Source organism: Folsomia candida, unplaced genomic scaffold (assembly GCF_002217175.1).
Source record: "Folsomia candida strain VU population unplaced genomic scaffold, ASM221717v1 Fcan01_Sc048, whole genome shotgun sequence".
NCBI classification, from domain to species: domain Eukaryota; kingdom Metazoa; phylum Arthropoda; class Collembola; order Entomobryomorpha; family Isotomidae; genus Folsomia; species Folsomia candida.
Genome location: NW_019091240.1, coordinates 52,962 through 69,564, shown reverse-complemented (window position 1 = coordinate 69,564; position 16,603 = coordinate 52,962). Strand labels below are relative to the sequence as shown.

At 38.3% G+C, this 16,603-nt stretch overlaps 3 protein-coding genes across 3 annotated transcripts; all 3 read left to right on the top strand.

Annotated features, from left to right (window-relative positions):
• Window positions 1-642: 642 nt before the first annotated feature.
• Window positions 643-3,043, top strand: LOC110862058 (phenoloxidase-activating factor 2). Its single transcript, XM_022111209.2, has 8 exons — window positions 643-1,273; window positions 1,364-1,537; window positions 1,620-1,643; window positions 1,715-1,815; window positions 1,906-2,145; window positions 2,218-2,416; window positions 2,490-2,559; window positions 2,636-3,043. Exons 1-8 carry the CDS (start codon window positions 749-751, stop codon window positions 2,728-2,730), a joined length of 1,428 nt encoding a protein of 475 aa, XP_021966901.1. The 5' UTR covers window positions 643-748; the 3' UTR covers window positions 2,731-3,043.
• A 1,512-nt stretch (window positions 3,044-4,555) lies between these two features.
• On the top strand, window positions 4,556-6,968 carry LOC110862010 (phenoloxidase-activating factor 2). The gene is made up of 7 exons (XM_022111150.2): window positions 4,556-4,836; window positions 4,903-5,036; window positions 5,270-5,377; window positions 5,718-5,848; window positions 5,992-6,237; window positions 6,328-6,658; window positions 6,752-6,968. Exons 1-7 carry the CDS (start codon window positions 4,620-4,622, stop codon window positions 6,923-6,925), a joined length of 1,341 nt encoding a protein of 446 aa, XP_021966842.1. The 5' UTR covers window positions 4,556-4,619; the 3' UTR covers window positions 6,926-6,968.
• Window positions 6,969-15,437: 8,469 nt separating this feature from the next.
• LOC110862022 (RNA polymerase II degradation factor 1) lies at window positions 15,438-16,603 on the top strand. The gene is made up of 3 exons (XM_022111164.2): window positions 15,438-15,597; window positions 15,668-15,857; window positions 15,929-16,603. Exons 1-3 carry the CDS (start codon window positions 15,586-15,588, stop codon window positions 16,444-16,446), a joined length of 720 nt encoding a protein of 239 aa, XP_021966856.1. The 5' UTR covers window positions 15,438-15,585; the 3' UTR covers window positions 16,447-16,603.

Here is a 16,603-nt window from a genome sequence, read left to right as displayed (position 1 = left end):
GAGGTTGGGATTAACTCAATGGTCTTAACGTCTAACAATAGTTAGTATTCTGCATTTGCATATCAATCTCAAAAATCTTTACGATTTTTTGCAAGATTGATTGGCAGTCGATATCCAGAACGAGAAATAACAGAGGTATCCCCTCCAGCAGTGGACCATTTTCGTACGTAATCGAAATTATCGGTTTAATATTAAAGCTTTCTGAGTACGATACATATGAACAAATAGCTTCTTCTTCTATTCCATCCTTTTTTGTGGTAATCCATCCAGCGTCATCATCTCCACGGTTGTTTTCGATCTAACAAATTCTAAGAATGGAATAAGCGATAAAATTATGGGCCATGATGCGATGCTCAATGCCATCACAGGTAGTTTTAATCACATTGGGTGCGATTGGCCATGCACTGCACCACCAAACCTCTGCCTCATACACGTACAACAAAAGTATTTTTTTCTATTTTTAGTCCAAAATCTCATCTATTGCAACCTTACAATCATTAAAGCAGAGTTCCAGTCCAAGACGAACAATGATGAGCAAGCTATTTTTTGTGTTATGTGGGTTGGTTGGACAGACAATAATATGCCAAATACTAATTCTTAAAAGTTGGTCATGTCATCCATATAAATGGAATTAGAAATTAGCATGCATTCTTCATTCTTCTGCGTCTCACTGCTCGTCTGTGGCTCGTCCAGAGTGTAGACAGAGGAGGATTTCATTTTAGCCATCGTTTCCATTTTCATCAAAGTAATGGGTGGATCAATTTTGAATCAGCTTGTGGTGGCAGTAGTGGTTCTGTCCATGGTGGTATTGGGGGAGGAGGAAAAGAAGGAGGAACGACTGGGTCTTCTCGCATCGACTTTAGGAGTTCAGCCGGTGCCAGGCTACGTTCCTGAGCATGGAGCAGGTCAAGGTCAACTCATCAGTGGTGGCAACACGGATCACAACGGTGGCAATCATCAAGGGGGAGGAGGCAACTATGAGACGGAGAATATTCCCGTGATTGGTGGTGGTGGTGGCGGCCCCTATTCTGGAGCAGGGAGCGGGTTCCAAGGAGGGGGTGGTGGTGGAGGGCCATGCCAATGCGTCCCTGTCGAACACTGCGCGAATCAAGGAGGTGGTGGGGGTGGTTATCCGGGGGAGAAGGAACCCATAATTGAGAATCCACACCCTCCACCTCCTCCAGACTCCGGCTACGGAGGGGGCGAGGAACAAATTGGCACGAATCCACCAAAAGATGGTGCAGGAGTTATTGACATTCGAATTGTGAACAGGGTGAGAAATCATTATACTGATATTAAAATGAGTATACAACTTCTATATGAAAATTGTTGAACTAAATGGTTTTATTTGTGTTACTTGCAGCCCCCAGGCGGTCAAGGCGGGGTACAATGCAGCCCAGGCCAAGTGTTCTGCTGCGGAAAACAGAACACAGGCGGTGGCAACGGTGGAGGCAATCATTTCCCTGGAGGAGGATATGCCGTCTGTGGTAAAACAAGTGCGTTAGACGTACCTGGATGGGTGCCCGAATATGGACAGGTCAGTTATTGATTTCGTATTACAGTGCATAGGTTTTTAGTATATCTACATGTAAATACGTATTATTTGATTTGTTTTGCAGGCAAAGTTTGGATCTTATCCTTGGGTACGAGCTTTACCACTTATAAATATATGTACAATACATTATGCGACTAATAAATTATGTGCAATCTTTAGATGGCTGTAATATTGGGCAAAGGCAACAATTATATTGGGGCAGGAGCTTTGCTGAATGAAAACTATGTGCTGACCGTTGCCCACAAAGTTCAATCGTGGAAGTAATAATGACTTGAACTATATATAAATATGTTGGAAAACATGTCAACTTTATTTATAAAAATGCTAACCGTCTGATATGTTATTTGCAGACCAGGTACCTACATGAAAATCCGCTTGGGTGAATGGAACGCCAAAGATGATGACGAACCGTATAAAAACGTTGAAATTGAAGTAGCTGACATCCAATTTCATCCACAATTTAATCCGGAAAATTTGTACAATGACGTTGCTCTAATCAAACTCGCAAAGCCGATCGATGTCAATGCTTTTCCACACATCAAAGCTGCCTGCCTGCCCAAAGATGCGTACGCCAACAAACCTGGGCAAAGGTTGCACACTAATTGTTATAAAGAAAATTAAGTTTGCCAACCATAACCGGCATGAATTTTGAATGTGTGCAGATGCTGGGTTGCTGGTTTTGGGAAAGACGCATTTGGAAATGGCAAACATTCTTACATTATGAAGGAGGTAGATTTGCCAATTGTGGAATCACAGACTTGTGAGAACCTTTTGAAGGCAACGCGTCTTGGGAAGTACTTTGAACTCAATAAGCACAGTTTTCTCTGTGCTGGAGGTGAAGAAGGGAAGGATGCCTGTACCGTGAGTACCTATAATTTTTATTCATAATTGATGCATTTAGTAATTGGTTTGACTACACGATTTCTTACTTCAGGGGGATGGTGGATCTCCTTTAATGTGCGAGATTAACGGGACTTGGAATGTTGTTGGGTTGGTGGCTTGGGGTAATTTTATAAGAATATGAAATTAATTACTTTAGCTGATTTAAATATGATAACTTGATTACATGTAAACGTGTAGGTATTGGTTGTGCTGACTATGCAGTGCCGGGGGCGTACGTAAACGTGCAAAACTTCCTTCCATGGATTGAAAATAACATTAACTACAAATACTAATATTATAAAACGTGGTGGTATCTTTCTTATGAATATTGTTCTGTGGTCTTGTATTTTTAGATACTATTTTACTTTAATTTTCTTTGCATGGTAAAATGTCCGATAATATGTAAATTTATTTATTTATTTTTCACGATTACCACTTAACGACCCTAGTAAATGTCCAGTGATACCTACCAACAAATCAATCAATAATACTCTTGCAATTCTAATTTTTCCTCTTATTTCTAAATATATTAAAAATGAGTGTAAAAATTCACGCTCGAAAACTCGAGAAATAAAGTTAATCACTTTTCTTCCAATTTTCATTAAACCTCCGTGTATTCCAATTATTACATAAATTTATGCATGTGTTGGGGATGTTGGCTCCCAAGGAGCAAGTGGGTAAAAATAAGTGTTCGAAAATATGTAATAGTTTGGTGCATGAATGGGCAGGAGTTCTGAAATCTTCCGATTGAGATTGGTCCCCCTGACATTCCATCACCTATTTATTTTTTGCTCTTATGAATTCGTTAATAAATAGTGACGATCTCAACTCATTCTTAACAGAGAAAATGCATACGATACGTCACACAAATATCTCTGACATGAATGAGAAGTAAAAATAATATCATATAATATATCAAATATGGTATCACGTATCAACGATAATTTAATACACGTGTCCATTATTTGGGATAAAACCCTGAAAATCAACTTCCATCACATGTATCACATTGTTTGCATAAATTCTTGTTAATTATAAAACCCAACGCCGCCCCATGGATATTTCAATTGGATTGTATCACTCGTGTATTCCGTACCCTGAAGTGCATGTGTGCTGCGTACCGTACAATTCGTAAGAACAGGTGCGATTTTCTTAATCTTGGAATTAATATTTCTTAAAGCTACGTGCTGAATTGTCGTTTTTTAGGTAAACTCAAGCTCAGTTTTGTGAATTACCGCAGGTGGTCGATAAGTAACGTAGAAGAAACGAGAACTGATGGATGGACATGGACACGGCTCGTCATCCGTCTTCACAACCAGATCGATTGGTTTGAGATAATTAAGTACACGTTATTTCGTACGAGACAACAAAGTTCCACACCACAACTCCTGCATTTGTACCGCACGGGAGGAGTTGCATGTGGTACTCTTATCAATGAATATGGTGTGTCTTACTTGTTGCTGTGATCAGTATTGGTCACGACTATCGTCGTCAACCGGTTAGTGTTTCATTCATCTTGCACGATCAAAAAAGAATCGCAGCAACAAACAGATCAATCAAACAATTTACTAAAGACTGTAATAACTAGTGCAGAGTTTTAGCATTTTGATCAAAATTTGATGTAATCGTTACTTCATTTGTGTTACATACATACATTTACTTCGTTTGTGGTTGAATGAAACATCTATCTTTATGAATTCTTCCTGGATGCCGATAATCTGAAAATATAATGTTGCCAATAAGTCACTGGTTAGAGCCAGTGGCTTATTGGCAACTCTAATACATGGTCTCATTACATATGTCCTACAGAGCTAGAAGTGGAATCGTCAAGTTCATCGGCCAAAATGATTGCGGAGTAATTTATTATTGTTGCAAAACTGGAAATGCCTAAAAATGCTGAAAGCTTTCGCATGTCGTTATCCCATAATGGCATTGCTAATTAAACTAAATCTACAGTATACTGATCCTACTACCTGCTCCAAACTAATATGGCACCAACACCGTACTTGTCTGGTCTATGAGTACGAATAAACCGGAATTTGCAACCCACAAGGGCGAAGACCTTTCTTGGCTTCAAAGTAAACAACAATCACTTCGGATAAAACTAACATGTCACTTAAACCCAAAAACTAGTCTGGATTTTAGCTTTGTGGAAAAAAGTCCAACACAATTTAGCAGCATAATGGCTTGCGTCTCAAGTTATTGGTTGCTCTCCCTGGGTCTGATGGGGTTGACCTTTGGTGACATTACGAACATCAAGATAAATGACCATTCCCCTTTTTGGCTGGGGTCAAACGAGTCATTTCAAGATTTTCCGGAATCATCCGTCCCCTCGGACGACGACACGGATGGGGTAGGAACCACTACTGCCGAATTTCCAGTAGCGTCAGACGATTTCGGTACAACTTTCCATTTGCTTAAATTAAATTGCACAAATTTTAATTGATGGACTGATTAATTTATAGATTTACGACAAGATTTCGGTCAAAATGAAGACCTTTCGACCAGTTACACTCCAGGCTATTGTCGCTGTATTAACAAGTACTACTGCAATGGAGCCAACTATAAGGTCGTTAGAGCTAAAAGGGCCGTGAACAATGTATGATAATAAACATAATAGCGCACATAAAAATGCAATGGCCGCGGAAACGTGGAGACAGAGGGACAATCTTCCCACTGTCCCCACCATCTGCCCATGTTACATAAACCCCACCCTCACCTATCCAACCATGTTAATGTTTCCACATGTCCCCACGGCTTCCGCGACCCCTCTACATATGTATGATCATCAAATTATAATGTATCAAATTAATTGATTATGGTGTTGGGCAGCCGCCTTGCAGAAATCGGGACGATGTCATGTGCTGCTTGACGACAGGTCCAGGATGTGGCGTCCCAGCAAATTTCCCATTTTTTAATCCCTACCCTTTGTACGGCGAGGTAGGAAAACTAAACATTTAAAATCATTTTATACTTTCCTTTAAAAAAATCACCAAAAACTTAAGACTTCATCTCACGTAGACGGAGAGAGGTTCCAATCTTCCAATATAAATAAATAAATACACATTTCATGTGCACGTTTTAGCAGTAAGGATCAGAAAAACTTTTCTGCCGTGTGCATGCTAATTGTTATTCTTGCTGAAAAGCAATTACAAGTTGTGCCCCATAAATTTACTATTTTCAAGGATGTTCAATTATGCAATTCTTTCTCCGCAGCAGTGCACACAATGCAAAGTATTAATGTTTTGGTTTATTTTTTTTTCATGAATGAATGAATCAGGCAAACTTTGGAGATCATCCTTGGACTGCGTTAGTAATGGATACGAACAACCAAGTGATTTATGGTCTAGGGATCGTAATTTCATGGAGAATAGTGTTGACCACGGCCCGAAATGTGCAACATCTCCAAAGGTGGGAAGATTTACGTGATTACTTAATATTCAGTGGTGATGATAATTAATTAGGCATGCAATTCACCACTACCACCACGACGAGTGGTACAACATCATCACCGTTGTTATGTAATCATAAACTGCACTATTTTACCCGTATAGTGGAAGGTCTGGACGACTTAAAGTCCGTCTGGGCGAATGGGACCTCTCCTCAAATGATGAGCCCTTCAAACCACAAGAGTTTGGAGTCAGTGAAATCATCATCCATCCAAATTTCAATCCTAGAACGTACCAAAATGATATTGCCATCCTACGATTGACAAATTTTGTCGATCTCAGCTCATTCCCCAGCATTCGATCTGGCTGTGTGGCTAAACCAAACGATGTCAACAAGTTTGCGGGTGCAAAGTCAGTCAAGGATTTGCCTTATTTATGCAAATATGGTTATAAAATAGTATATTCATATTAGTAAGCCTTCTAATGAGTACTTGTGTGAAGGTGTCTCGTGTCTGGTTGGGGGGTGCAGCCTTCTCTTCGCCAACGGGTCGTGGTTGGGAACAAAAATCCTGCCGGGGTTGGAGGTCGTCCAATTTCATCACAACAACAGCAACAAGTGCCGCCTGCACAAACGTTGCCGACCCAACCAAACCCACCACCGGGTCAGGGCGCAGGTCAGACGAGAAACATATTGAAGGAGGTGGACTTACAAATGGTGGAGGGGAACGTTTGCCAGGATGCCCTCCGTAAAAATGTCGGAGATCCTCAATTTCTACTCGATCAGAAGAGCTTCCTTTGCGCTGGTGGCGATCATGGGAAAGGTTTATGCAAGGTATGTATATGTGCATGGCTGATTGATTAGTTATCATTAATATTGACTGATTATCAAAAAGTTCGTTAATATCGTTATTAATTTTTGATCTAGGGCGATGAAGGAGGTGCTCTTGTCTGCAAGGACAGAAGAAGTGAGCGCTACACCGTCGTGGGCATGGCGTCATGGGGCACAACTTGTGGTCAGGCTGGTTTCCCCGTTGTTTTCACAAATGTTGCATCCTACTATGAGTGGATCAAGTCGGTAGATCCGCAAATTGGTCAGTGAAAGTAAACGTTGAATAAATTGTTAAAGTATTTGCAACACAAAGTATCATGCACAAAATCCATTTATTAATCACCCTTTCTCAACTGTTGTACCTTGTCACCAAGAAGAATGAGATTTGCTACAACCTCAAACAAATTGTGTAGATTACTTATTTAAAAAATTATTAATAAGCACAAGGCATCCTGCAGCTCTGTACACTTCAACATACATTCATATCGTGTGGAAATCAGTTTGCTGCATTCAATTTGTGTTGAAAGAACTTAAAGTAAATTTTAAGCTCCGAGAGGGGGACCTTTTGTTGGGAAATTAAATGGTATTTAGAAACTAAAAGAAGTAGTGTTCTTTGAATAAGGGAAAGGTAAGTGCGCATTACTTCGATCGTTCCATTGCAAGAAATGCTCTGGAAAATGTTTAACTTGTGGATGGGTAGAAAGTCGAAAGTATAGTAACACGGACAATGAAGAAAAGTGTATTCGGTAAGTGAAGAAGTAAGACAGTTACAAAATAAGTGTGACACTTTCTTAAAATTCGGTCATGTCCAGAAGACTCATTTAATTTTTCAAAGCTTTAAGGATAAGCACAGGTAATCGGATAACTCGTTTTACAGAGAAATAGCTGTAAAATGTACATCCTATACTGCACAATCAGCTTCAATTGTCTTACAACTGTTGTAAGTTTATTCTTATAATTAATTTTTAGGACGTTACGATCTCACCTGAACCAAGAAGAGGTAGATTCTTTCGACTATTCTGAAAAATTGGATGGTTTCAGTTTAATCGTACATTTTGATGTATAAAAACTGAGGGATTTCATGTGACATTTGGTGACATTGACATCTACATGTTGATCACCATAAAAAGGACAGGTTTTGGCTAACTGTTTTCAGATGAGCTGGAAAAATAAATTAGATTTTGACACATTTTACCACCCGCTGAATACTAGATGAGAAATTACTTGTCCTGGGATTTTCTGCATTCATGTGATCAACATACTAATTAATTGTTGTGGGGTGCGTTGTATTATTTCTGCATGACAGGTAGGGATGCCTGGGTGTCTGTGGAAAATAAAAACTACTGTCTGGCTAGTAATGATCCGTGTCGAACCACACCACATTGTCTGCGTTAATATTTGCATATCATATCAGATTGAATATTCATTCTGAGCAAAAGTACTAAGGCCTTTGGCTACAAGATTCTTATCCAGCAAGACATGCAAGAGCGATTTTATGGAAAACATGATGTTTCCTGACTGCCCACCATCCCAGAGCCACCCCAAAATTGCCAACAGTGTGGAAATTGACAACTTCATGATTTGGTACTGCCCATTTATTCTGAAAAACTGATCACGACACGAAATACGATAGGTGATTGGGGCAAAAAAGTAGTACAAGTCAACATTGTTCATAAATTATTCAATAATCATTTATTGCGCATTTGGATTATGATTAAATAAATACTTGGTAATAGTATTTTTTAAAAACAATAACTGGAATTAAGATGGTAGAAAACACTGGAATTGTAATAAAGTTTCAATCTTACAATTATCAAGTAATTTTATGATTGTGCATCCCTTTGCACTTTTATTGGTTATCGCAACAAATGTCTGCGGCAAGGCATACACGAGTTCAGTTACCTATTCAAAAACTGGTTATTTTGGACAGAAACTAATGATATTGTCAAGCTCAATTTTCCTCATGTGTGCAAATTTATATATTGCAAAGAAGTAAATGTTTGAAATTTCTATCAGTGTGCAAAAGAAATTAATGAACTTATTGTGTATATAAGCACTTGTCCCAAATGGTATCGTGTTAAAAAATGTTTGGCTGGAATAACTTTCTTGTAATAAAAGATTCCATGACATATGCGTCAATGCAATATCGCGTTACGGTACATGTTCCTCCATCTGCACTCGTTATCTCTTTAAGACTGATGGAGTAGAATCTTGTTAAGAATTGAAAAACTCTGTAGAAAATAGACAGAGAATAATGATTATTTTTGCATGTTTGTATGGCTAACGACAAGTAAGAAGGATTTAAAGGAGTCTCGCGAATTCTGAGTCGACTTTAAGGAAAGGGTTTTCATCCGAAGAATTCAAAAGTCATTAAACTTTCAAATTTGAATAAAATATGGTGATCAGTAACAAAGCCTTATTTAACCTCTCGCTTAATAAGTCAGGATTTGCACAATACGCCACGACGATCACTGTAATGTACGTGCTACTGTCAAATTTTCCTAGCATTATTTCTGCTATGTGTACATATACCTGCTGCATGCAAGGCATTCAGATTGCACATGCATACATATGCCTACTTGTCTACTAAATATGTAATCTTATGATTGACGGACTGATTGCTGGTTAAAAAATCTTTTACTTCCAATCGATCCTCGACTGAAATATTAATTTAGGTACAGAGCAAGTCTGGGATTTAATGCAAAATACATAATAATGAACCCTACGCAGTAGCATTCACTTATTGTACCAAGTTTTGCATTTATACTGGAATATTTATGAGCCGTGTATGTATATATATGCGTGAGTGACAGCGTGTCAACAATACGTAGTACATCATTGTGTTTGAGCATGTCAAGTAAAAACATGGAAAAAAAACTGAAGCCAAACTTCGCCGATGATTGAAAGAAATAATTCCGAATTTTTAACGCAACAGAATTAGGACAATTAGATCCATTAAAATTTGCACTCGAACGAGCCGATATTTTGTTCAGTAATTGAATAATATTACAACAAACATTTAGCAGACGATAAACGTTATACAAGAGAGAGGGTCATAAAGGTCATACGTGTACAATGGAATTACCGATCGAACATGTTTCATCGAATTCACAGAGTATTCTGTGGGTTCGAAGTATGTAAGTAAATCAATTATTCCCACTTTTGCCGAGATTTATTGGCTCGATCAAACTCGAACACGCAATTAAGACCTGGTGTAAGTAGGAATGCTAATGAGTTTGGAGTAGTATTGCTTCTCTGATCGGCGTATTTAAAACTACAATGCATAAAGTGTGTATACATGCTTATATGCTAAGTAGAAGAACTTGGTTTCGACACCAAATCGTGATCTTGACTGGAACCATTTGGAAATAATGGGAAATTATTATGCTACAATTACTCAATGTTGATGATTACAATTCAGGCCATAAATGTAATCAAATGCATGTTATAATGAGACATGACCTGTATATTTTATTAACAAAATTGAAATCCGGACCAGAGAGAGAAATCTATTTAATTTCATGACTGACCATTCTTTCGGACATGTGGAATGCATGCTTCAAGTGGACAGCATAAAGTTATGACTGCTCTGAAAGAGTATTTAATGTGGGTCACTCAACCTCAAGAAGTGAGAGACAATTTCATGGCCATCACAAATCGTGATCTTTGTGCAGTATGGCTGCGAGAAACAGGTCCAGAGACGGCCAAACTGAATTGCTGCTCATCATCAAAAGTGGTATGAAAATTGATTTATGTCAGATCGCTTGCTGACAACGGGGGTGAATTTAATTTTAAATGACGGCTGATTTTTTGGGTCATGATGAAATATTAAATTTCGCCTTTGTCATGCACTTTTTTTCTTCTTTACTTATTTAATTTTATTGTGTTAACCTTTTGGTAGGCAAATTCAAGTAAATGAAATCCTGAACAAGTAATAAGTTACGAAAGTGCTTGACATGATTTGGGATTGCCGATGTCACGCATTATTCCAGCTTTGCGAGGCAGGATTTATGGCCACATCATGTAAAACAAGGTCCGAATTAAACTTATCCTCCAACTGACCCACAGACGTGGTTCTTCGAGAGTCGGTGAAAACAAGCCTCCCAACAAGAAGTTATGATTAAACAAGAAACTATATATTCTGAAATTTCGTTCTCGACATTTACACAGTCGACAGACAAGTCGGCTGGTTGGCGTTTATGGGTTGGGTAGCAGCCAGATTGCGTGTGAATGATTCACTCCACAGAAATAGAAGATGTCTGTCCAACTGGAAAACTGGACTTATTCATTCATTTAAATATGTATGCAACTAGCAGCACGGCGAGAGTGCTAATTTTATGGGTATGTGCTAAACTGGTAATTATAAATTAGGACGGGTTGAACCGGACATAACCGTGGGTGTTCAGATTCTTATCCAATTTTGTAATCATGCATGCTCAAATAACATTTGATATTATTAGAAATTTAAATAAGTAATTGAAACCTGAGAGCTTGTATATTCCGAAATTTTCCAACATACTTTTATCCGCGAAATTTGTCAAGATTTATTTGCCGATAAAAAGATCCAGGTGCAAAACTGGCCTGGAATATGAATCACCTCAAATCAGAGATCAGATCTCATCCATACCGATAAAAGGTTGGATACTTCTGAGAATCAGTCCTTCTTTGCGGCGGTGCATGGTGACTGACAGAAGACAGCAAGCAAGAAATTGCAAGATTCCAATAAAACCGGAATTCTTGTGTGCAAATCTTTAAGGGATTGCACAAAAAAATGGCGATGGTGGCGGTGGTGGTTTCCATTTCAAGACAAAGTTCCTCCGCTTGGACAACAACACTTTTGACGAAATAAATGTAGCCTGAAAACCAGAACAAGCAAGAAAATAATTCGACATGCAATAGCACCAGGGTATTCCGACCCAGGGTTTTATTGGGTTGGGTTTTTTGGGTTTTAATGGGTTTTAATGGGTTGTTAACGAATAAAACCCATTGGGTTTTACCATGTTAAATGGGTTTTATTTGGGTTTTAATGGGTTTTATTCGGGTTTTAATGGGTTTTAACTGTGTTTCAGCTTAAAACTATATTCTAAAAGCTGAAAACAGCTGTCGTACGTTAGACGAAGTTGTTTCATGGCAGCTAAGCAGTTTATTTGATTAATACTGTAAGTTTTAAAAACCAGGAATAAATCAGCGAGTGCCATTACAAGTTTCAAGTGACAAAAATATTTAAAAATAATAATTTCGGAACGAGGTATGTTTAAGTGAGCATACATAATTTAATTACATTTAATTTACATTTTGCTGTCATAATTAATACTTTTTTCCCGAATACTTCCTCTCATCTCAGCGAATAAATTAAACAAAATACTGTAGTATTTTTTTAATTTATAAAGTTTTTTAAAATGTTTCAAGGCGATCTTAATTATCACCTCTGGAAAAATCGAGTACTTATGGACAGCGAAGTACCTTATTATGAGCAAAAGAAGTGTGTCTGTAAAAAGCACTTATTATATTCTCGATCATAATACATACGTACTTTCATTGTTCATAAGTACTCGATTTTTTCCAGAATTGATAATACACGTTAAGATCGCATTGAAATATTAAATTTTAAAAACTTTTAAACTTGGATTTCATTATGATGAGAGGAAGTATTCGAGAAAGAAGTAATATATATTCTCATAAAGTATTAAACTATGATCAGTTAAACAGGACTATTTCGAAACGGATACAAATTCTAACATGGACAAGTAGGATTTGCATATTAATTGAAATTGGATTGCAATAGTAGTGAAAATTGTTGTTCAATGTATTACTTATGTAAAACCTAATAAAACCCAATAAAACCCATAAAACCCATTAAAACCCAAAAAACCCATTAAAACCCATTAAAACCCCTGGGTTTTTCCGAACCCTGAATAGCACGAGCAATTAAGTACAACCCGCATTTTTCTCCCTCCAAGAAAACTAGTTGAAGTTATTTTTCTAGAAACATGACTCTACTTTAAATTCCTTCAACTGCCACTGAATAAGTTTAATTGTAATTCATGAGTGGAGTTGGTGGTGGGAAGATGAGACTTATCGGATGGAATGTTGTTCCTCAGACTGACAGGCAAAATGGCCCAATGTCAATAAGAATACTTTATGCTAGCCAGCTTGCAGCGTTAGTTATGACCAGACTGGTTTCTGCAGGTGGATCATGTCATTTTGCGAGTCCATTACTGAAGATAATGAGCAAAGCGAGTAGGTATATACTGCCCGCTTGTTACTCAGGTGTTCTCATGTTCACTAGCTTATCATGATAGATACCTACCCATCTCACTCACTCAACTAACACCGACCATTCGCACTAATGAATTTGAAATGCGGCATGATATGTGAACCCAAATGCACGCAAGTACATAATTTACGGAGTGACACGGATTTCCACATTTGAATTTGAAACTTAGTTGCAGCAAGTATCATATCAAATACCTACTCCATTGACATCGTGCCCCCATGCACTTCTCTCTCTGCACTTCCATAATAATAACAATATTTGCAATTAATTTCTTATTTGTTTCACTCCTTTTTAACTTCTTTTCTAAAGAAAAAATATATATTGAAAAATAAAAAATAAAATAGAATAAAAATTTGGTAGCTGCACGTCAGTAATTTTTTGCCCGAATTAAAATCACATTAAGTAAAGATCTTTTTAATTTAAAAAAGCGGACCCACGTCATGACCAAGAACTATTCGTCCGTCTAATTGAATCAATTAGTAGATACAAATGAAGCTGGTTGTATACATAATCATTGGTGCTTTTGAAACCTATTACACGTGTCTCGTTATCATTGTGATTTCATTTAATTTCTTGTTATTATATAAGACAACGAGTTACATATGCATGTGCATTAAGTATGTGATTGTAAAATAGTGACGCGATTGATTTAATTGCAAATTGAAAATTCGGAAACTCCATGATGTGCAAAAAATTGCAAGAAGATCAGCTCTCGCACCATTGGTGGTATTAGGTCACGATGCTACATGCTACTCATACACACTTGGCTTGCTTACACCAGTTTCAGTGTTACTCAATCAAATAAAATACGTGACAAAAAACTCTAAATTTTTATTCGCCACCTTTACGAGCATGGAAAGTAAGTATCGATTAATGTGGAAAAACATTGAGTTTTAATAGAATACGAGACATGGTGAATACAGTTAAAGTGATGTAAGCTACTTGAGGCAATGGTAAGTAAGTACGTCTTTTGCGTAAGTACGTCAATATGTAATGAACTCGTGGAAGTGCTTCTGGCATCCTACACAATTTGGAGTTGATTAAGTTGTTGATTGCTAAAAATATGAAATCATTTCCTAAATTACTTTTGATTTTGGATAAAGTTGAACTACCTGTTCTCCCCTCAATTTGGTGAGATTGAGATAAGTACTTATTTAAGAATTTCAAAAAACCAGAGTTCAGCGTCGTCTATCTCACTTAACGCGTACAGAATGCTCATGTCCAATCCACCCACCATATCACAAAGTTCTGTGAACTTGCAAAAGTGGATGATTGACGGACAAAAAATGTGAATAAAATTATAAATTGTGCACATTTGAATTTGATCCCTGGCATGGCTAGTTTTACACAAGAGTTATTAAACTTTAAGCCTTATTTGAAACAGAAGCCATTTTTTTGCAGGTTTCGCTCCATTAGCGAATATTTGATATGACTCTTTTCTTTTCTTATTTAATACAGATATGAATTACTATTTTGTGGTTCCAAGAAATGAGTTTTTTATAATTTATTTTGTACTCTATGTCCTATCAAATAGTGTACGAGTAGATATATATGCACGTATCCATAAGGTGTAAAATATAGTCAAGTGTACAAATAGCCTGCACCACCTGCACCGAAAACCCACATCATTAATTAGCCAAGAAAGCAAGAACGAGAAAAGAGAACAAGAAGATTTAGAGCTGAAGTGGACGAGATAATAATTAGCATTCTTCGCAGATCTCTGTCTTGTTGATGATGAGATTTTGCACATTTGCGTAGAAATCTCCCTTTGTGTAACATGAACAATCACACTTAATGCTGGATTAATGCTAATTTCATCTATTAAAGAAATTAACCGGATTATGAAATAGTTTTTGGCGTATATATTTAGGGGTTTATATAAATATATACAACATAATCGCTAACTAGGAGTGCACAAGCAAACCCACACGTATTGTGTGATTCAACGACCAAGATTTATGAATGATACTTTCCATCTCAGTGCTCCTCCGGTGAATTTCCACAATTAAGAAAAGTTATGGTACAGGTATTTTTGCAAGCGGTACAAGTAATTTGCGAGAAAGTGAATATCTGTAAAACAACTTTTGCAGGGATGGCTTCATATGTGTAGAACTGACCCCGTCTCTCCCACTATAGGTACACACTCACTGCACAGATATGTAGGTGTTTAGGCATAGGAGAATTGGGAAAAATCGAGTTTACAGCAACGTTTGTTTGCCATAAGTGTGCGAATCTTCTTCTCTCCTTGAGACATGTCAGGAGACCCCCAGAGCAGCCAATATCCAGTGTAATGGACCACCGACCGACTCCTCTGGGTCTGGTCTCAACTCTAGCGCTGGGTCCAAAGCGTGGTCATGATACCTGACTGACCCATCCATGTCTCCCACTGCCTACCAGCAACATGAAGGGATGATGGATGGATGGAACTCAAGGAATTGATGTCTTATACCATCGCATTTATATTTATTAATCTCGCCATGGCGTGGCGTGGTGGTTGAATAAGGTTAAGAAGTCAGTCCGTTTTTTTCTCTCCCTCGCCGCTGCCGGGTATAAAAGAAGTCTGGACGCTGACCGTTCCATCAGTAGTTTTGGCTAGTTCGCCCTGATTTCATCACAAGAAACAACTTGCTCCCACCACCTCCCACCTGAAAACATGAAGGTTTTGGTGAGTCGATCGCTTCCCATCCCTTAGTTAAAAACCATTTTCTAATTTTACTCCTCTTGTGAAATTCCAGGTTGTCCTTTCCGCCTTGGTCGCGGTCACTTGCGCCCACACTTTGGGTCGGAACGCAGGAGGGTTAGAGACCGTGTACGATTCCCAACGTGACGGTGTGAACCACCCCTACGTCCAGTACGACTCCAGACGGGATGGTGCCTCTGGAAAGCAGATGACTTACCAGAACGACGCCTCTCTCCAAACCGTTTGTAAGTCAAAACTTAAAACGACAATTATCTCACGGACAAACAATTAATAATTTATTCTTTGTACCTTCCAGACGACTCCAAGAAGGACGGCGTGAACCACCCATACGTCGTCAGCGACACTCGTCGTGACAACTCTCGCGCCATGAAGCAGACGCCCACCAACACGTTTGCTGGACACCAACAACCCCAACGACAAATGAATTATCAACACCAACAAGTCCAGCAACAACAACCCATGTACCGTCAACAGCGACAACCGGTGCAACAACAATACCAACCACAAATGTACCAACAACAACAGCCCATGATGATGCAGCAACAACATGGAGGACAGAGGACAATGATGAACAATAAGAACGCGGGGGGCGACTACTCCAACTACGAGGTCATCTATGACTCCAAGAGGGACGGACTTAACCATCCATTCGTCATCTACGATTCCAAACGAGACGGACAAGATTCTCCACTCCGATCCATGTACGCCAACGACCCAACTCTCGAGACCATCTTCGACACCAAGGTCCACGGCTGGGCGCACCCTTGGGTCCTCTACGACTCCACCAGGGATGGGGCACGAAACAACTATTAAAAATTTTTCATAAATTCTCTTGTTATCTTTTTTCTAAAGAAATTATCCGTTGTCACATTCTGTTCTAAGAAAAATTGTTCAAAAGACATGTTGTGAAATCAGGATCATCTTTTAATTATGCTGAAATTAAATTGAAATACTATCAATTCAAAAAATA